The sequence below is a fragment of the Vipera berus genome, assembly GCF_964194415.1.
Source record: "Vipera berus genome assembly, chromosome: 1".
NCBI lineage: Eukaryota > Metazoa > Chordata > Lepidosauria > Squamata > Viperidae > Vipera > Vipera berus.
In genome coordinates this window covers 108,579,388-108,601,778 of record NC_138202.1, presented here as the reverse complement: position 1 = coordinate 108,601,778, position 22,391 = coordinate 108,579,388, and the positions used below count along the sequence as shown (strand labels likewise).

General features: G+C 36.9%; 1 protein-coding gene across 5 annotated transcripts in view; it reads right to left on the bottom strand.

The window, feature by feature from the left end:
* Window positions 1-866: 866 nt before the first annotated feature.
* Window positions 867-22,391, bottom strand: part of MOB2 (MOB kinase activator 2) — a gene marked incomplete at its 5' end in the record, with an annotated part of 130,129 nt that continues 108,604 nt past the window's right edge. For 4 of the 5 annotated variants that reach the window (XM_081315302.1, XM_081315303.1, XM_081315301.1 and 1 more), the window contains 4 exons: window positions 868-1,346; window positions 2,130-2,254; window positions 9,468-9,561; window positions 10,619-10,779. In XM_081315302.1, coding sequence (XP_081171428.1) covers window positions 1,015-1,346; window positions 2,130-2,254; window positions 9,468-9,561; window positions 10,619-10,779 — 712 coding nt within the window. In that variant the 3' untranslated portion in view covers window positions 868-1,014. Of the gene's footprint in view, window positions 1,347-2,129; window positions 2,255-9,467; window positions 9,562-10,618; window positions 10,780-22,391 lie in introns of all 5 variants that reach the window. The other variant, XM_081315304.1, reaches the window with a different exon arrangement.

Here is a 22,391-nt window from a genome sequence, read left to right as displayed (position 1 = left end):
CTTCCCATCCTGTCTCAGGCCCCCTTTGGCGAAGAAGAAGCAGTCATGGCTTTTACCGCAGGGTGGATTCCTCTCCTGGCTAGTATATCTTCTGAAATTTCTCTCTAAAAATACCAGAATTTTTGTGGGTGCTTTCAAGATCCACACTCTGACCCCAGGGAGATCAGGGAACCACCTCCCTTAAGTGCACTGGAAGCCTTATTGCTACTTTAGTTGGGCCAAAATAATTTTCCTCCCTGTTACAACCCAGTGAAGGGTTAGATGGAAAAAGTCTGAGGGAAGGGAAGAAAAAGGATCAACTGAAGTAAAAACAAAGACAAGTCTCAATGTGCCCTGCACGTAAGCCACTTTACATGTTAAGTTACGGTTTACAACTTTTTTAAAAAAAATGGTAGTACCACCATCTTAAGAGAGGAAGTGAGCCAGATAAAAGAGAGCTTGCATTCAAGGACAAGGACCACTTCCCAAAAGGAAGTGGGCAGAATTAAAAAAAAAAAGGAACACAAAAGCAATAGCCCAACTCAAAAAATGTGGTTCGTCTCTTAAAAACAGCACTCATAATCCATCGGATAAGGAAGAAACAGGAGAAAAATGGAGGGAAGGAAAAAAAATCCCCACAGAACTGGTGCAACGTCTTGCCAAGGTTGATGCATTTAACCAAAACTCCATATAGTCCCTTGTGTCTACATGTCCTGTGGTGGCAGCATAATTGCTTAAGCTTTCTTGGTTGTGTATGTCTGTATATATACATATACATATATATACATATATACATATATATATATATATATATATATATATATACACACATATATACATATATATATATATATATATATATATATATATATATATATATATATATATATATATATATATATATATATATATATATATATATACACACACATATATGTATGTGTGTGTGTATATACATATGCATACATCCGAGAATAGAGAGCATTTTCCTTTTTTTTTAAGCGTTAGCGTTGATTTTGCTCTGGTTAGGAAGACTCATCTCTCCTTCACGTGGTTCTGTGCTACTGCACTACTACTGCTGCTGCCGCCGCCGCCACTGCCATTGCCACTTCCATTACTGCTACTGTTCCCGCTGCTGCTGCAGAGGATCTCTGTGAGGTCATCCATGATGGTTGTTTCTTTAGGGTCCACCAGATTAAACTCCCGGATGAAAAGGATGAAGTGTACGTAGAGTGTGTTCAAATGTCCATGCAATTCCAGTGCCAGGGTTTCCTTGAAGTGTGATGAATAGATGTGGGCTAGCACATGGAACAGATACTTGCAGATTTTTTTCACTAGGGACTCAAAGGAGTTCGGGAATTCTTTGCCTGTGGTGAATGTGAAAAGGAGGAGAGTGAAAGGATCATCTTAAGCTGAACTTCTGAAAATATTTGTTTACTTGAAAAAATTCTCCTGAGGTGATTTGCAACCAATAAAAAGACTAACATAATAATTCATTAAATATTGTTTAAAACAAACAACACATTTTTAGACTGCTTCCTACAGGTTTATTGGTGGTCCTCTGGGGGAAAAGAAGTCCAGCTAACTGGGCTTCTGCAAAGATTGTCCTATCAACCTTATTTCCTCTTCCTTCAGGTTATCTTTTACACAGCAGGTGGTGGCAATGGCTCTAAGGCCAGGAGGAGAAGAGACCAGCTGAAGCCCCTTCAGCTTTGGTGGCTTCAGTGGTGATGGCCCACAACCTCAGTCATAAACAACACCAGTTCCGGTTACTGCGCTACATTTTTCTTCATTCAATTCTATTAGATACATAGACAAGACTGAGATGTCTTTTCTGTGCTCAAAAGGTGTGGCTTGCTCATTTTAGAGAAGTTGATTATTTCAACCCCCAACCATGAGTACAGATTTTAGATGGAAAACACTTTTGGCCAAGTCTTCTGCTGAACTAGAAATAGCTAATATAAAAGGAGTTGTAGTAATGTGCATAAATGGAATGAGATATGATTTGTTTTAAGTTCATTTAATTTAAATTGGATCAAACACCAACGAATGAACTGTAAGACACATACGTTGATCAATATAAACTTTTTATATGCCAAAGCCATAAAGATCTGACTGAATTGTAGGTTTTTTTCTGAGAATAAACATACCATATTTGGTAGGAAATACATCCTCATCCGTCACTAACTTCTGCACTGAACTCATGACAAAGTCAACATATTGAGGGGCTGTACATTTGATCTTCTTTCCTCGCTCATCATACCAGTAGTATTGTCTGTGAAGAGAACGATTAGTATGGTAATATCTGTTCTGGATATGTAAGTTATCACATAAGCTACAACCCAACACATGAGGCTCCCACGACTCTCATTTGTGGTTCCCTTCGCCTCCTAAGCTATCACTGAAAGAAGTCAGCAAAGAGTTGGGGGATTTAAAAATTAATTGAAATACAATCTCTTTACACACTGCCTAAAGCACACCACCCAAAGCCCAAGTGAAAAAATAGCTCATCTCAAGTCCACTGACAAACTGTCTTAGCTGAGCAGCTAAAAATTCCAATTAAGGCTTTCGAACACTGTTATTAGAGCTTAAGCACTCCACTGTAATTTCAGAATGAAGTTTGTAAAACTAGAAATTGGTGAGAGGGATAGTGCTGTAGTGCTTGGGTCAGGAATAAAGTTTCAGCAACTGCCCTTTTTTATAAAACAGTTTTATGAAAGCATACAATAGAACATGGTCTACTTTAAAAAGCAGATCCTACAGATGGGAGAATCTACTATATAAGCTTTATCCTATGTTTCAACTACAGAAACACACTTGAAAGGCACAGGTCACACTTTAGGATGCTGTTTTAGGTGAGGTGACATAAGCCTTCAGCAATGTAGCGTTCATAAACTAGTACATCACAGAAGGAATATTTTGAAGATTTACTATGTACATATGGATCCACTTCACTCTCAGGTTTTAAGGAAACAGTATTTAACTGAAACTGAATGAGATTTTTTAAATAAAAAAATCTTGAAAATGCAACGGCCTTATTTTGTTTTCAAAGTTAGCAATTAGGAATATTTGCTATCTATAGTTCTAGGTTCATTTTAAATTAAGCAAAGACATTTACAAATAGTTCCTAGAAATCTTGATTTAAAAGTGTAATAGCCCCACTTAATTCTTGACACAATTTTTACCACATATGTTATGGATTTAAATGGATTTGCACATTGGACTGAGTCAAGTGGAAAGACAATGTTACTTTTTCATAAAATAAATAGAAATTTTGTCTAGTTGATGAAATGTATGATGCTAAGGTCTCCATCCCATGAAATGGATTACTGTAATTACAGGCAACAATTTACAAAAATTCCAATTTAAAAATGTACTATATTTGAAAATATTTCAAAATGAGCATATATTCTGTTGAATTAATCTTACTCTGAGCATAGCCTTCCCTATTCAAATGCACATTTGTATTTTATTAATGGAACATAAAAGTAAAATATAAGAGTGAATAACGTGATGCAGAATTTTAAACTGTTTGATTCTGATTTTCAAAAACAGGCTGATAAGTGCAAATGAAGCAGATTTTGTATAGTAACATGTGCTGTCAGGAGATGGCAGCATAATAACAGATAACTTTACCATAATAAATCCCATACAGTAGCTAGCACACTTCTTCAACTAGTCTTAAACATAAAACTACATTTTATGTGCATTGTTAAGTATAAATAGCAGTTCGTGGTGGTGATAAACACTGAGAATATTACTGGGAGGGGAATTCAAACATTTCTGAGATGTTTGTATCAACTCAATTCAAAAAGTTCCTTCAAAGGAGATATTTTCATCATAGCTATATGAATAAAGATTCTGTACTCTTTCCACAACATTTTTAAAAGGAATGCATATTACATGTAAAGATGCATTTTATTAATGGAGCCAGCACATGTCTAAGTCTAGTACCAGCGTTTATAATTAACTTAATATTCAATGAAGTCTTACACTGTTGAGGGAAAATATATGACACATACTTAATTGTCATAGGTGTATTATTATTTGCAGAGTCAGAGCAGGGCGGTGGTTAAGAACTTGACGCCTGTTTCAAGCCAGCCATGGAAGTTCACTGAGTGTCTTGGCGCTCAGTCCCACCTGTCCCAGAGGTGGTTCTTGTGGACAAAAAAACATAGAAGATGGAGTGCTATGAACAATGACCTAAGCTCATAGAAAAAAATTAAAGTGTATAAATTCTACAAGTGGGATTTTAAATTTAATGTCGTTCACATTCAAGGAATAAGCTACACAACTCCATTCATTGTGAGGTTTATCATCAATTTTGGTATTCAATTAACTTCAGCCAGTCTAACCTTGACCCCACTAGATATGTTGCCTTGTATCTCCCAGCCAGGAAGACCATTAATGGGCAATTCTGGCTAGAAAAACTTATAGTAATAATTCTAATTGGAGAGCAACAAGCTGAAAACTGCCGATTTATACTGTTACTATTTTCACCATTGTTTAGTGAGAAATTTATTGCACAAAGCAACATCAATTACCAGTCTGTACTATCACTAATGAAATGTTGTCAGTTTCAGATATTCTGTCCATGGAGTCTAACCTGACTTCAAAATGCTTCTATCTAAATGACAACAACAACAACAACAACTCTCATTCTTGATAGACAAGAAGAATTTGACTCTTGATGATATTTATTTTATTTTTTTTAATAAAGAGAAGCAAAGAGAACAGGGATGGAATTCTTCCAAATTCAAGCTGCTTTGAAAATGAAGATTATCAACATTAGTGGAGTCAACTGAAGAAGCTCTAAAACAAGACTGCATTTCCAAAAGATGATTTTATTTTCCAAATGTAAAACATTGTCCCTTTTGCCTAACGATTGGAGGTCAGCAATTATATAATATCCTTGCCCAGGGCCTTTTCTGTGTCTCATTTTTATGAGGAGATTAAAGGGGAATATTCCAAAAACACATATCTAGTATTCTGTCATAATTCCAAATACGATGAGCATAAATGACCTTTCTTCATCTATGCAGACTAATAAGGAGAGAATGTGGGGAAAAATTATCACATGCCTCTGTTTATCAACATGGGTGAAAAAGTCCAGAAATCATTCCAAAACAAAGATTAAGAAACAACAAGTTTACGTCCCTGAGCTTGCATGTTAAGAATAAAATCAAACTCTAAAATTTTGGTAGACAAGAAAAGTTTCTAGTGCTGAGTGGGAATTGTTTGAAGTGTGCAGGATCCAAACACTTTCTGACCTTCTGAAAGGCTTCTTCTTTCTGAATGTTTTAGAATAGAGTGAGAGGCCTCTGTCCTTTGCTTGGTCTGCGTTTCTAGGTGTTCTGGTGCTCCCTCTGACCCAGCATAATTTATTTTACATATCTCCATCTTTGTTAAATAGAGGGGGGGGGAAAGCTTTTCTGTGTAGAAAAAGTTGAAACTGACATTTTATACCTTTATAAAAACGTAGGCTTAAGCCTACTACCCTCCTTTTGTAAAGGATTCTTTCGTGTACAAACAAACTGTTTTCTGTAAGCATATGTTAACAAATATTGCCTCAGAGCACAAAAATGGTACCTTGCACGCAACCATTTTCAGAAACAGGGTTAGACTATGAGATGTTTTCATAGTACTCAAAAGAGGATTTAAGTTGTGTTTTATGTACTTTTAAACAGTCATGAGCTGAAGAAAATACATTCCATATGAAAGTTTTTAAAAGGATCAAAGGCCAAAGAGAAAACAGTAGCAACAGGAAAATCTCGCTTCATACAATAAATAGGGGAAGTGCCCATTTTAGCAAAGAAACAAAAGAAGAGGTTAAACATTAAACTTTGACATCTGTCTCCAGGCAATCTCAAAACTGCTGCTCAGATTGGCAAGTCTTAAGTCTCTATTCACAATAAACAATCTGGCCACAAAAACTGGAATAAAATGGAGTGATAGTCTTAAAGACAGGCATATCCTTAAGAAACAACCATCTATAGAGAAGCTTCCTAGTACAGTGTAGTAACAGCTAAACAGACACACAGAAACAAACAGTCCTGCCATATGATTTTTTATTATTCTACCATAGAACAAATATGCAAAAGTCAGCCAGTGGCAGACCCAACAGACACACAGCTATTGTTCTGATACAGTGTTTCCCCGAAAGTAAGACCTACTTTGAAAATAAGCCATAGCTTGATTTTTAGAGGTGGGCCTAATATAAGCCTTACCCCCAAAATAATCCCTAGTTTTGGGGCGAGGCGCATGCCTAAAAATCAAGTTAGGGCAGAGGTGGGGTGGGTGTGGAGCTTACCACTGCAGCAAGGCCTCCCATGGATCGACTCTTGCCTCACCTCGCCGTCTCACTTCTTCTGCCGCCGAAGGAGCAGCTTCATTTTGCAACTGACAATGGAGCTCCGGCCTCCATTTCACAGTCAGAGGCCTTTCTGGAAGGCCTCTAACTGTGAAATGCAGGTCGGAGCTCCATTCTCAGCTGCAGAATGAAGCTGCTCCTTCGGCCGCAGAAGAAGTGGGATGGCTGGGTGGGGCTGTCGGTGCTGCCGCCACGAGGTGAGTGGAAAAGACACCCCCCGAAAACAAGACCTGGTGCCTCTTTTGGAGGCAAATAAATAATAAGACCGGGTTTTATTTTCAGGGAAACACGATAGTACTTAATTTGTGCTACAAAGATATCTCTAGTTGCAGAGAATGTTATTTATTAAGCAATGAGCAAAAGCTCATAGAAAGGCTGCTGAATCTAAACAAAAAGGAGATTCATGCAGACAAAATTTAAGCATGTTCTCTTAAGTGTTACATATATTTTGCTTGATGACTGCAGACTTCTATGAAAATAATACCACACTATTTCTGTTGCTGGTTAATAGTCATGCCACTATTTTGTTTAATTTATTTGGCTACCTGTAATAAAAGTAAGGAAATAGCTAGTGCAGCTAGAATGTTTAACTGCAGTTTGCATGGGAAATGCTGTAAAACCCATTTTAACATTAAATATTTTTGAAGTATTTGATTAACTCCAATAGCCTTATTTGTTTAAATTAATTAAAACAGTAATGTATGGTGGTCTATTAAGTGATGCACCCTGTGTTTATTTTTATTTGTTCTATTTTTGTATCTGTCTGCCTCACATGCAGTATATGACTCAAATATGGGTTTGAAGAGGTCTTGAATATGTTATTATTTTTATTGTATATGTTTGCTTTTAATCTGGTTTACAAATGTATGCCACTCAAGATTATTTTGACTAGATATCTTCAACCTCAAGAAGTATTTTTAAGCTACACGACTGAAAAATATGGGATTGAAATCCAATATTGAACCTAAACTGTGGTTTGTTTTGGAGTTTTATGACTAATTTAAAAGAACAGTTATTTTTTCATCATTTTGTGTTAATTGTACTAAATGATCAATTCTACTCCAACAGAGTGCTAGGCTGCATTAACAGAGGGATAGAATCAAGATCATGTGAAGTATTAATACCACTTTACAATGCCTTGGTAAGGCCACACCTGGAATACTGCATCCAGTTTTGGTCACCACAATGTAAACAAGATGTTGAGACTCTAGAAAGAGTACAGAGAAGAGCAACAAAGAATATTACAGGACTGGAGGCTAAAATATATAAAGAACCATTGCTGGAATTGGGCATGTCTAGTTTAATGAAGAGAAGGGCTAGGGGTGACACGATAACAGTGTTCCAAAATCTCAGGGGCTGCCACAAAGAAGAGGGAGTCAAGCTATTCTCCAAAGCACCTGAAGGCAGGACAATGAATGGAAACTAACCAAAGAGAGAAGTAACCTAGAACTAAGGAGAAATTTCCTGACAGTTAGAACAATTAATCAGTGAAACAACCTGCCTCAGGAAATTGTGAATGCTCCAACACTGGAAGTTTTTAAGAAGAGACTGGACAACCATTTGTCTGAAATGGTACTAGGGTTTTCTGCCTGAGCAGGAGGTTGGACTAGAAGACCTCCAAGGTCCCTTCCAATTCTATTATTATTATTGTTGTTGTTGTTGTTATTCTATTTTTAAGTCAGGTATGGATTTTTGGACAAGAATGGTAACTGCCTATATCCTTTGATTTAACTACTTATGTTTATGCAGTGAAGGGGTCTCAAAATAAGATTTGTAAATATTATTGTCCTCTGACCAAATTTTTTAAAAATAATCTACACACGGTGTAGAACTCTGTGAAATTGCCATATATGACTTCAATAATTCAATGCTTTGCAATGAGAAAGTGATTCATTTTTTATCTATGGTACATGAATTAGAAATGTTGGGGAATTAGTATTTACAGGAATAAGTAAAATTATGAGTTTTACAGATTTTTAGTGATTCTTAGTGAATACAATAAGTAAAAAGGTAGTTTATGGGATTGAGTTATGTTCCAAAAGAGAGACTGCTAAGCCCCAGCCCATAAAAAGTGCAACAGGCAGCACTCTCAAAAACCTTGCTGAACCAAACTATGGCCTGAATCAAGTAGCAGGTAATTTAAAAATTATGGTTTAAAAGAAGTAGTTCTATAGTAAGGGTTTAGAGTAGTTATTAATGAAAACTAGATCAAAACAGTGCCTAAACCAATATATAGAAGAGTATATCTGAAATCTGAAGCAGGCAGGAAGAGGAAATAGTAAACAACTGAGTCAGTAGGATCATTAGTATGAATGTTGAAATCAACGAGCAGCTAAGTCAAGGGGCTGACTGAAGTTTGAACTGATATATGAAGAAAGTTTATATGAATACAGAACTGCAACCAAATGCAAAGAACAAACAAACAAGCCTCCACAGAACGAAGGATAGGCTAAAATGGGTAGGATTTGGAAATATTTTTTCAGTGAGAGAAAGTGACTACAAGGATCATAATAAGAGAAAAAAAAATAATGTAGGCTGATTCAGGTAAGAAATTTTCTGTGCTGTTGTGCTCTGCCCCTCCCATGCTGGAAATGTGGATGCCATTCCTAAGTGAGTATTCTAATCTCTTGAATCCAAATGAAATGTCACACAACAGGAAGTTCCATTTTAGCTTTCTGAATTGATTGATCTCTTTTTAAAACGTTAATGTGTTTTGGAACATTTTTCGAACACCACCCCATAGTTATTACCAGTATATCTGTAATAGGATACAGGAACATCAAACTAGAAGGGTTGATGGAAATAGCGAAATATCCACCTGCAAGTTTAAATGCCTGTTAGGTAGATTTTACCTTTTATTAACACTATCTGAAGTCCAGTGACAGTGCTGTTTGCATTACCTTTCCCATATGAATTCTGAGTTAACAACATTTTCTTCTTTCGAGGGAAATGATAAAGTAATGCACTTTTAACACTCTGAAGAATGAATGTATTGCTTTCAAAAACACTCAGCCTCAGAAAGACAATTGTTTTTCATCCCTCAATTGGAAAAGAAGAAACATTCATGCCATCAAAATACAAAAAACAAACACACACAAAAAAACCCCGTATGACTTACGTATTACATACTGCCATGGTCTGACACGACTCTCCTGTACAGAATTCGGAGATGGTACTATACTGTAAATTAATATGGTGGAAGAACGTTGTTGCTGAAAGACAAAAGAACACCAAAGTTTCCATTATTACTCTACATCACGGGTATCAAACTCGCTGGGTCATGTGATGTGTTATGACATATCGCAACTTTTTTTGCACTGCTGGAGCTGGGATGGGTGTAGCCTCCACACACTACCACCCACCCCCACATATCACAAGACTCATACACACATGTACAAACAGGCTCCCACTCCTGCTGCTCTCACCAGCTAGTGGAGGGCTCCTCACATTCTTCAGTTCAAAAAGAAGTTTCTTGGATAAGAAGCGAAACATTTTCAAGGAAAAAAACTAAATAATTTCAGTTGCTTTTTTAAAGCACCTTTGGGACAACCATGACCTGGATGATTGAGAATCTCCACAGACACTCTGCAAAGCAGCTTTTTCACTCTCAAAAGAGGCTGGCTGAAAAGGATCGCTCCCGAAATGCAAGCAGACATCCAAGCCTGGATTTCAGAAAGGTCCTTTTCCAACTAGCTTCCAGGAAGCAAGACTCTCCTTAATTTCCTCGTGCTTTTGGATGGGGGAAGAGGCTCGTTTCTTGTTAAAGTGGTATAATCTGAACGTGTTAGGGAAAGGGTTGCTAGATTTCGGTCAGTCTAAGAACCACCTCTGAAAGTGGAAAAGAACACATCTCACATGGAAGAAGCTATTGATCATTTTCATTTTTTCATGGCTCCAGTCCAAAAGCAGCTGATTTAATCTGCTGGAGGTGGGTGGGGTGGGGAAGACAAACATTGGCAAGCAAGTGGTGGCTTTCTCTTTCTGTCTTGTCCATATCCTTGAGATCTATGAGCTGAAAAGAATCCATAGAAACATGACAACCTATGCCATCCCCCAGCACTGAAGCAAATGAGCCAAATCCAAAAGATTTTGTTTCAAAACTCTGAATACAGTATTTTTTTTAATCAATATCAAACTGAATGCAAAGATTATTTGCATTTTGCTGAACATTAACAGCCTGCTTTTATCTACTCTTTTACTCAGGAACATCTTTGATTATGAAAGACAACCGGCACAATGTTCAGTTTTTGCAAATTTCATAATACTTACTGTTGCTAGCTAGCCACTCATTAAGATCTATTTCACGTGGTAATATAACTAATTCTTTGAATTCAAAGTCAGTAATCCTGGACTTCGTATATTCTGGTTCAAGATATAGTTTCTTTTCTTCTGTTGCAGGCTTTTTACCATTTGGTTTTCCCTTGGATTTCCTGCAAAAGAAAAGGAGAAAAAAAATAGATCATGGATTAAAATCAGAAATGTGGGTTATCTCACTTGTTTTCTCCAACTTAGGCTGAAGTTTTCAAATATTTCTCTGAAACATTTCTTGGAAGTATTTGCCAGCGCTACAATCACACCATACTGTCATATGGTTCTTTTTGTGCGTGATTAAGAAAGCAGCAATCCCCTCTTTTGCAATTTCCAATCCCCAATTTTCATTCTAATCTTCTGTAAAGAAAAAAGGAAAAAAAATCATTTATATGTTTGTACTTCCATAATCCAGATGTAAAATAATATCTTCAACTTCCAAAACTCTTAATCAAGAGGTTTTTTGCTGGTGTCCTGAGAATTCTGGGAGTTGGATTTTATACAAATAGGAAAGGAGTCCAAGGTGAAGTTTGCTATTTCAAATAATAAGATAATGAAGTTTTGTTTTACTAATCAAGGAGAGAAGCGACCTAGAACTAAGGAGAAATCTCTTAACATTGAGAACAATTAACCAGTGGAATGGCTTGTCTTCAGAAATTTGTGGACGGTCCATCACTGGAGGCTTTTAAGAAGAGACTGGACAGCCCCTTATCTGGATTGATAGGGTTTCCTGGCTGAGTAGGGAGTTGGAGTAGAAGACATCCAAGGTCCTCTCCAACTCTGTTAGTCTGTTTTGTTCTATTTATAGTTCTTGTATAAAAAGGTAAAGGTTCCCCCGCACATGCATGCTAGTCGTTTCTGACTCTAGGGGCTGGTGCTCATCTCCGTTTCAAAGCCGAAGAGCCAGCGCTTGTCCGAGGACGTCTCCGTGGTCATGTGGCCGGCATGACTAGATGCCAAAGGCACACGAAACGCTGTTACCTTCCCACCGTAGTGGTCCCTATTTTTCTACTTGCATTTTTATGTGCTTTCGAACTGCTAGGTTGGCAGAAGCTGGGACGAGTAACAGGCGCTCACTCTGTTACGCGGCACTTGGGATTTGACCCGCCAAACTGCCGACCTTCTGATCGACAAGCTCAGCATCCTAACCCACTGAGCCACCGCATCCCTAGTTCTTGTATAGTTCCTAATATATATCCTAATAATATATGGCTATATATGTACATGGTTGACAAATATTTTCTTCATCCAGTTCATGTTTCATGAACAATGTTTTATTGAAGCCTCCCTCTTCCGGAAGATCAATTAATGCTGCATTCTATAATTCAGGGCTTTTCAACTTTTTCTCAGATTGTACCACTTTTAGGACATGGCAATATTTGAGTACCACCAGTGCTTAGCAAGGTGTCAAAAACCTGATGACTAAAAAAAAGGGGGGGGGGATTTGGGCATTTACTGATTAGATTCATTTCTTGTTATAGAAATGGCTAGTTTATAATATTATGGAAAAGTAAAAAGTTGAGGTTCAATGTTAATGCTTCCTTCTACTACAACAGAGGAAGTCTGTTCTTTTTCCCTTCTCCCCCTCACTTTTACCCCCTTTTTCCTCCCCACTGTGTCCTACTATTTGCTTTTGTATTTTTGTATTTTATTCTATAATCTAATAAAATGTTACAAACTGTAGAAAAAAAGGGAAAAAAGTTACCAGTTTTAATTTCTTCGACGGCTGTTCTTTTGCTGAATCACTTTCCCTTTGCACTGACAAATGTATCATGAATTTATCTATGTTTATTAATTTGCACCACCACCAGCTAGCTCAGGGGTCTTCAAACTTGGCATTTTTAAGACTTATGGACATCATGGCTGGTTGAGGAATTCTGGGAGTTGAAGTCCACAGGTTTAAAGTTGGTAAGTTTGTAGACCCCTGAGCTAGATGGTCGGCCCTTCTTCCTCTCTCCCTTCTGAGGTCTTTCCACAGTGTAGTAAGAATGCAAAGCCCCCTTCCCTGTACCCTTAAAGACACAGGAATCAAGTGCAAAGCAGGAAAGGCTCACAAAGTAAAGAAACACATAAAACTCCGGTTTTTTTTCTTTAAGCTGCCTCAGGCGTGTCACATGTCACAATGTTGCCTGTTTACCTTCAAAGAAAACTTTCTAAAAGCCACAGACAGAATCAATTAAAGGGGGTAAAACTAATTACATTTGTTTAAAGGGGTTAAACCTTTCCCTGTTGTCTTTTTTTCCCTTTCCTGGCCAAACCACCTCCTTTTATAGCCTCTCCTCTCCTCCTTTTTTTCCTTCAGTTCACCTTCAGCTCCGAGCTGCTGCCGGAAGCGCCAATTAGCTGGCTCCTGGGGCTTCTGCTGAGCCCAGACAGTCCTCCAGCTTGGGTTCATTCCCCTCCCCCGCTATACTTCTCTAGGATGGTCGCGCACCACCTGCCACGTGGCAAAGTACCACAAGTGGTACGCGTACCACCGGTTGAAAAGCCCTGCTGTAATTCATATGTTCAATCTAGAAGAAAGTAGTGAAGTTATCCATAATGTTAATGAATCATCCAGCTGGCATTTTGGATTGTTAAATACACAGAATAATCTGGTCACTAACAGTTTGTCAATACTGATAAGAAGCTGCTGTGAAAAATTCAAAAAAAGATATATGGAACTTCAAAAGCTTTATTTCAATTATGTTGTATTTGTTTCTTGACTCTGAATTACATTAACATAAATCTCTAAGTCCCATTCTTGTAAGAGTCACTGTTGTTATACTACTGGCTTTTTTTTTTGGTATTTTACATTCAGTGAAGTGAGATTCTGACTCTTAAATTTCTTTCTTTTCATTTACATCTCATTTTTTTCTCCAGATACTTCAAGGCTGTAAAGCTCAGATTCCCAGGCTGTCTCCCATCGAGTCAGGCTTGGGTTTTTCCTCTGGCCTCCACTCAAGCAGAGTCATGATTCAAATGACAAATACTGTTCAGCAAAAAAGAATGTAGAGATTCGTGCACTTGTGAAAAACCTGAATCTTTATTTCTTAGTCTAGCTAACTATAATCATTGGAGGCCATCGGACTGACCTTTCTTGTGCAGTGTCAAGTTGCAATCATGGATCCATTTGTCCAACTAGTAAACAGTACAAAGCCAGTTGAAACAAAGCACTTTGCCTCAAGCTAGCCAAGAAAGCACACCACCCTGTGTTTGTTTCATTCCAAGGAAAGTCCTGTTAAACCTCTTGAAAACTCCAGACAAACTGGCTGGAGTTGTGTGGTATGTTCTTTAAGGAAAACCTCATCGTGGAAAAGGATTTGAAAAGCTACGGAACTGACAAAGAACTAAGAAAGCAGAAGTCTTATAAATATTTGCCAAAATTGCCATTACTTGAGTGAGATGGAGTTAATATTACAAAGTCCTCAGCCTGAGATGTAATCATAATGGATTTCTTGCTCCAGTAAAAGGTTAAGCTCAGTGACCTTTGAGCATCCTTTTAATTTCATGATTCTATATATCCAACTCTGGGTAAAGTTTAAAGGCACACTGTACAAACATGGACCATTTTTGCCACATTCAAAGAGATTGTTTACTAAGGTTTCTCTTTGGATTGAAGTAAACTACAAGTAAACTTGGACTGATTTACTTTCTTTGCTAGCTTCAGGTGAAATGCCTCATTACTACTAGATTGGTACTATTTACTAAGCAGGATAAGCAGGAATTTGATCCTCCTGGGTGGGGAAAAATTATACAGTCTACTTCAAATTATTACAGTAGAGCTATTGACAGTAGCAACAGAAAGTGGCACCACTGTTTTCCTGTGGAGGAAAACATCACACTAAAGCTAACAATTGATATTGTTACATTTCCTCATTTAAGATGGAAGACTGTTGCTACTTCAAAGGTGAGATTGAAAAAATAAATTGGATCTTTTAGGCAAGAGCAAATATCCACAAGGAAGAAGAGAAGAGGACAAAGAAGACATTATTACATCAAGAAACCAACAGCCCTCATAAGATAAGCATACAATCAGTCAGGGAGATATTTTAGGAAGCAAAGAGCTTGAAATTAAAAATAAACAAAACATGAGTGGTTATAACCTGTTTACAGAGAATGCAGGTAATTTGCTGAGCTATCTGTTTTCAGCTTCACAACTCAACGTAAAGCATCCAAAGGTCTCAACTATTTAGGGCTGGAAGGCACATTTGAGATTTTAGGAATATTAATAAAACACCATCAACCAGCAGGCAAATGAACTGATGTTGTTCTTTGCTCCCCTTTGACAGTCTAAAAACCGCCTACCCTTCCAATTTTCTTTCACTTTTTAGAGAGCAAGCGGGCACAGTTATAAACAAAGCACTGAGGTGCAGACAGTTACCATTTCTATTTCCAGAAAATGTCTATGGCAGGGGTAGGCAACCTTGGCTCTTTTATGACTCGTGGACTTCAACTCCCAGAATTCCTGAGCCAGCATGGCTCAGCTTGGAAACCTCTGTCTTTCCCCTCAGCATAGCTGGCTCAGGAATTCTGGGAGTTGAAGTCCACGAGTCATAAAAGAGCCAGGGTTGCCTACCCCTGGTCTATGGTGATGCTGAAGGTCAATACTCTGCAGCATGCCAACTTGGATTCTGAAGGAAGTATCCATTGGAAGAATGGTGCACATAAGCAGAATATTTGGAGATCTAGGTTTCTTTTTAACATGACATCATGTGATGTCATGATATCTATCATATGAGCATCCTAGAAGGTAATAAAATACGTCCATTCCACTTTCCTTAGAAAGCCATGTTGAAGATATATGGGGAAATAACAAGTGTGAAAGAGCTGAAAGTGTGTTTTACAAATCAGCAGAAAGTTTGTATTTTATAACTCTCAAGTTCTTCAGTGCAGGGTTGGCAGCTGTTTGAAATCCTGGCTACTTTTCAATTCTGCAAAATCCTGGCTCCTATTTGTAAACATAAATGTGCTGGGCAAAACAAGCAAACTATTCACACTAAAATTTTTCACAAATCATCTAGCAACATCTATGCTCGCTTCTGCAGCACAAGATATTCTTTCTACCAGTACCTGATTAATCTGTATTCCTTCCATTACAAACACAGAATACAGAGTAAAGAGGCCAATGAAAAGCCTGTTTCATGCAAAGTCTATTTCATGAGGCTTAAATGTCATTTAGCATTCAGTTTATGGGTAGGCTTTTCTTTCTGGGTGGCTCAAAAATCAATTTAAATCTCTTACAGTCTCTAAGGAAATAAAACTCAACTGCTGTAGCCAGAAGAAACAAATGTGAAAAATAAGAACAACTGATCCAAAAGCTACCCAAACCAAACTTGATAGAAATGACATAGGCACAAATCAGAGAAAAGGGAGAGCAAAACAGAAATGAATGCCAGGAAAAACGGGTGGGAAATGGTACAATAGATAAGGTTGTGTTGCTTTTAACTTGTGCTAAACACAGCCTACTCCAAATATAGTTGAGAAGAACCAGTGTTGGAAAAACGTCACTGTAGTAGAGATTACATAAACCAGGGGTCTTCAGACTTGGCCCTTTTATGACTTGTGGACTTCAACTTCCAGAATTCCTCAGCCAGGCACAGTGACTTAGGAATTCTGGGACTTGAAGTCCACAAGTCATAAAAGGGCCAAATTTGAAGATCCCTGACATAAGGACATCCTCTTCATGGAAGCTCTCTGTGAGCCTCAGGGTTATTTTGCTGTTCACAAAAGCTCCTACCAGCTTCTCATTTGGACAAACTCTCCAAGCACATGGCCAACTTTTGTTCCTAACTTTATTGTGCTTGTCTCAGAGAAGAAGGTGCCTGACAGATGACTTTCATGCAAATCTCAGCTTTGAGGCTGAGGGTGGAAAAGGACATAAAGATTCTGGGAGATAGAACTCAGACATCCATGCCTTAATCCCAAGTACTTCCCACTGTCTTTTGATTTTATTGCATCACTGAATAATTTCTTATACCTAATGAGGGGATGGGATGAGTTGTAGGTTCTGAAACAAAAAGACTGCCCATTTCTGTATGAAGGTTAAGAAAATTGCTTCATACTTGCAGCTAGTTTGTATACTTTAACTACTAGGTTCATCTTATTCTTTTTACTCTATAATCTTATTTTTTAAAATCTATAAGAAAATTCATTTTTTCAAAAAAGTCTCCCAAAATACAATCTCTTAGAGTGATATTGTTATGTCTGAAGTGTCTATGGGTTGAAACATTTGCAAAGTCAAAATGCTAATGAATAACTTAATTCTAGTTCACACATCTTTATAAAGTTAATTGTAGGCAGCCATGATCTCAATAATTAACAACATCTTATAAATAGCAGGCCTAAATAGTTATTATAATAAATCTCAACCAGTAGTTAATAATTAGGTTCCAAAACCTTTTTTCGAGCATCATTAATACTTCACTTCTTAGATTAGCCTTGATAGTTTTTAAAGTTTGGTGATGTTGAAAACTTTCAAACCAACTTCCAAACACACCTGGTTGAGTTGCACAGATACATTATTTTGTACCTGGAAACTAATATCAAGGAATAAAGCTCACACCCATATCCTATCAATTGTAAAAGTCCCAAGCACAGCTAAATACCTCTTTATAAGAATGTATTTTCTTTTACGGTGTACAGAAATTGTAAAGGCAGGATTGAGTAATTAATTCTCTTATATGAGTAGATTGTCCTGTTTTAAATGAATATTCTATATACAAGAACAAAAATATAAATGTATTTAACTATATGCACAACTACAAAAAAACAGCTAAACAGCCAGAAGATTCTACAGAAGAAAACTATAAACATTATAAATGTGTCACCCATATCTTCTGTGAATCTTTCAGCCAAATCAAGTAAATTAGAAATGAACTGCATTCAGGGTCAACTGTACCACTGTAGTCAAAATGAAAAATGAAAAATTGTGTTTAAATAAAATTGCATAGTTTTCTGCTATCATTCATCAAGAGTTAGGAGGAGTATGCACAATAAACCTGACTGATCAGAGGAGATTAACAGGGCTCTCATATACCTAGTTATATACATCACAATTCTATTAACAGTAGGTGATTATAGTCTTTGTTTCAATTGACTATCTAGTCTTATTTACTATTTAAGTTTGCCAGATGGCCTTTACTTTTAGTGGTGATGTTCTTTATTTCAAATGTCAAGCTGCATATAAAACAAGATGAATAATCCATTTTACAAGCCGTAGTTCCAAACAGCATCTTATCTTTTAACTTTGAATTTGGCAATCTAGTCACCCTTTGGAAAGCATATAAATATCAAACTGCAATCCAAGTATCAAGTATGTTTGTTATTTTCCTGGAAACACAAATGAGAATAGCAAATTATAATTTCATGTCTTCTCATCCAATCATTTTGCAAATTAGAAAGCTTTAAAACGTCACCATGTAAGAAATAGAAATAGACAGTTCCAGAATAAACTAGTTAGTTGTCAACCCACAAGAGTTAAATTTAGCGACTCTTTGAAGTTATAATAGCATTGAAAAAAGTGACCGTTTTTCACTCTTATGAACATTGCAGCATCCCTGTGGTCACGTGATCAAAATTCAGGCACTTGGCAAATTATTCATATTTATGACAGTTGCAGTGTCCCAAGCTCATGTGATCACCTTTTATGAGGAAGCCAGATTCACTTAACAACCATGTTACTAACTTAACTGAAGTGATTCATTTAACAAAGGTGGCAAGATAGATCATAAAATGAGGCAAAACTCACTTAACAAATGTCTCACTTAGCAACAGAATTTCTGAGTTCAATCCTAGGGTAAATAGACAAAGTTGTCCAATTTGAGGAGACCATGAAACCAAACAAACCTATGGCGATTATTATTTTTTTTCCTTTATTCCCCAGTGCCCTCTAGGTTTCAGACATACTCCAGGGTAAGTAACAAGAAATATACTAATTTCTTGATGTACTTCAAGAACCAGTTTGATGTAGTGGTAAAGTATCAGGCTAGAAACTGTGAAACTGTGAGTCTTTATGCCCAAAGCCAGTTAGATGACTTTGGACCAGTCATTCTCTCTCAGCCCTAGGAAGAAAATAATGGCAAAACCATTCCCCAAAAATCATTGTCAAGGTAACTGCACAGAGTTGTCCATGTAATTACCAGAAATCAAGACTGCCTTGAAGGGGTGTATACACACACGTGCACATACTTCAGGTAATGATCAGGAAAGTTACCAGATGGAGTGTTATAAAACTAGTAATCCTGTAAAATCATAATAAAACTTTCCCCAATCTGATGTCCTCCAACTTTTCCACCCTAAATTCTCATCTGTGTGACTAATGGAGATATATAATAGGTTTTAAAACATCTTATGAGCACCACGTTGCAGAGGGTTCTCATAATAAATTCTACCATCAACCTGCTAATGAAAATTTAACAAATTTAATAAGCTACAGCACAGAACACAAGATGCTGGAAATTCTAGATGGATGTAACAATGCTATCTAGTTACATAATTCAATACAGTTATACTCACATATTAATTAAACCATAATACATTTGGCTGAGTTTTGCTTAACAAGTCCTATGAACCCAACCACTATGATTTCTATTACATATCTTATCTTACTGTGATGTATTCAATAAACCATGATAACAGTAACTTAGCATAATGTTCAAATATTACTACACTCACTTTTGGCTGGTTTCTGTAAAACAACTAGCTTCACAGCACAAAGTATTAAATATGATGCATAGAGGCATAACATTCTGATGATGCCCTATTGTGGATTTTGTCCTTTGGGGGTCAAAATATTTAGGAATTAAAAATTAAATCCAGTAGGAAAACATGCACAAAAGTAATTTTCCTCAGAACTCCAATGGTTATCTTCAAGAGAGAATCAAACACAAAGCTGAGCCTTGTTTCCTACATAGACTTTCACTTCCGAAGAAAGAAAAAATGGTGGACACAAAATGTTGTTCATCAATTAGTCAAGCACAGAAAGAAATGAAGGTTTAATAATGAACACTATTGCTGTCACAAGAACAGCATGTCCTTTTGATTGATTTTAGCAAATTTCAAAACATGATTTTGGGGTTTTCAGATGATTTTCTTGTTTAATTAACTGTTATACAAAATAAAAGTAAAAACCTTGTGGTATAGTGTGGAATGGCATGGCATCGTGCAGTATTTATGGGGGGAAAACTGGCGGAGAATGCATTATTACATCTAGTAATATTAAGACTAGACATATTGAAGTCTTGGATGACACGGTAACAATGATGGCTTAAGTTATATTCTGGGAGATTTGGAAAATGTCTGAATTGACTCTGCTTGTGTGTTATAGCCCCCACTCTACCCAACAAAAGAGAAACAATTATTTCTATATATATTTACTTTTTTTAAAAAGCAATTTACTCATGCGTATGATCTCAGGATCTGCCACGTGTCACTTATTTTCAGGCAATGTTCTCTGTTGACAGGCCCAAGGCAATTCCAGATCTTACAAGCCCATAATTCTTAAAGCAGCTTTAGCAAATGCTCTTCCAGGGCTTCTGTAGCTTCCAAACACCATGCAAAAGCATGCTGTGTTCTCATACAATTTCCAAAGATTCCAGTAGCCGCGCAAGACCATACCTTATTTGAACACGGCCACTGCACTCTCCAAAAATCACACGAGAATGGGGCATGCTTTTCAGAATAGCTATTGTCAGGTGTGGATGAATGCTGGGAAGTCACCCCAAACATTGTGACATGCCACCTTCGATTGCACCATTAATGATTTACACCATAGTTTTACAAATTACTCTGTTTAATTTATTAGAAACACACATGAAGTATTGTGAAAATGTCAGCTTAGATATATCTGGAGAAGTGTTAGCTGTAAGATAAATACCATACATCTTATCACATTCATAATGCTTTATAATTACCTCAGATATATACCTAATCACATCACTATTACAGCTTAGGTTTCATGTTTATTTGTTTCTAAGATATATTCATCAAAGAGGACATGAAACTTGCAGTCTTCAGGCTACATGTAAACTTTTTTATATGGTTTCAGAAATCATATTGTGGATTTTCAGTGGTCAACCACTAAGAAACAAAAGGATTATTTCTTGCCATTTCAATAGAAAATGAGATAATACCTTGAAATCCCAGTCCCAACTGCACCTCTGACAATTCTGTCTTCCTCAGTGATATATTTGACTTTCTAACAGTTTTTAAAAATATGGCTGCTGAAGTATCCTGACTGACATGTAATAGTTCTATCACTTACTTTTGCCCTGCATCCATCAAGTCTTTTTACTGTTTTATGATGGATAGGTGAAATGAAAGAAGAAAAATATATTACAGATGAAAAATCTTTTAGTCCTTATTTTACACTTAATATTAAACCCTTACATAGAATAAAACTGATAACTTGATCCATTATATTAATCAAAAGTCAATACAGAAATCAAACACATACTGGCAATCCAAATTTTAAAATTGGTGGGTTACACTCTTTTTTAACACTACAGATTATTTTTTTATATTCTCAAAGCCATAACACTTGATACAATCCAAATTTTTAATATGTAATTCATTATCTTTACATACATTCATATCTTTACATTGTATTGATTTTCTTTTCAAACAATTATGAAAACTAAACCAAAATGTGGCAATAGCAGGACAAAGTAATATCATATGAGTAGATGTCCCTTCATCCATTTCACATTTTCAGCATAGTAGACTCCCCATCTTTCTGAGGGGGAAAAAATGATGAAAAACATCTTTGCTGAGCTAGAAAGAATACTTCATATTCTTTAAGATTAGTAATCAATTTGTTAAAATAAGATTTTTAACTAATATTCACCTTAGCAATAACCTTTCAAGTGTTTATACAGAAAATCCAATATAAACAATAATTGGGGAGTTTAGCTGCTTCTGCCTCTAAACCAACTTGTGAAATCAAGAAATATTTTAATGTAATATACTGTCATTTCACAATGTTAAGCAATCTAAATTTATTTTGCAATAATGCAAATGATTTAAATATTTGACTGGCAATAAACTGATCTAACATGTTAATTATCTCCACTTATCGGTACTAGCACGTCAATAACGATACAAGACAAAGTAATAAGTTTTAATAGTTGTAAACATTTCATGTAGTAAAGTAAACATTCCAAATAACCCATAGTCATCTACCACCACTTCAAACCCTTCTCCAAGTTGTGGCCAAGTTAATAAAAACCAAAAACAAATGGAGAGGAAATGGTCATATTATCTTCATTACATTTAATTTAAATATTCAGTCAAGTCTAGTATTATCATGGCCCCACCTCTTTCACTCACCTGACTCCACCCATTTCTGGAATTCAGTCTCTAGCATTACCACTTAAAAGCCAAATCTCTCTTTGGCCTGAAAAGTTGTGCACTTCTGAAAGCATTTAAAATTACTGATATTTATAGGCAAGCATCCTAGAAAAGTGGTAGCGGGGGGAGGGGAATGAGCTGAACCGGTGGCAGCACCGCACAAGCCTGAGTGAGAGATGGCTGGAGCTGCAGGGCTGTCAGGGCTCAGCGGAAGCGCCAGGATCAGCGCTTCTTCGGGGCTGTCAGGGCTCAGTGGAAGTGCCAGGATCAGCGCCAGGCTCCATCTGGAGCTCTGCGCTGATCCTGGCGCTTCTGCTAATGGGTCACAGTGTCCCAGGGTCATGTGAAGTGACCAAAACCTGCTGCAACCACCCAGCAGATGGGGGGGGGGATAAAAACCAAACAG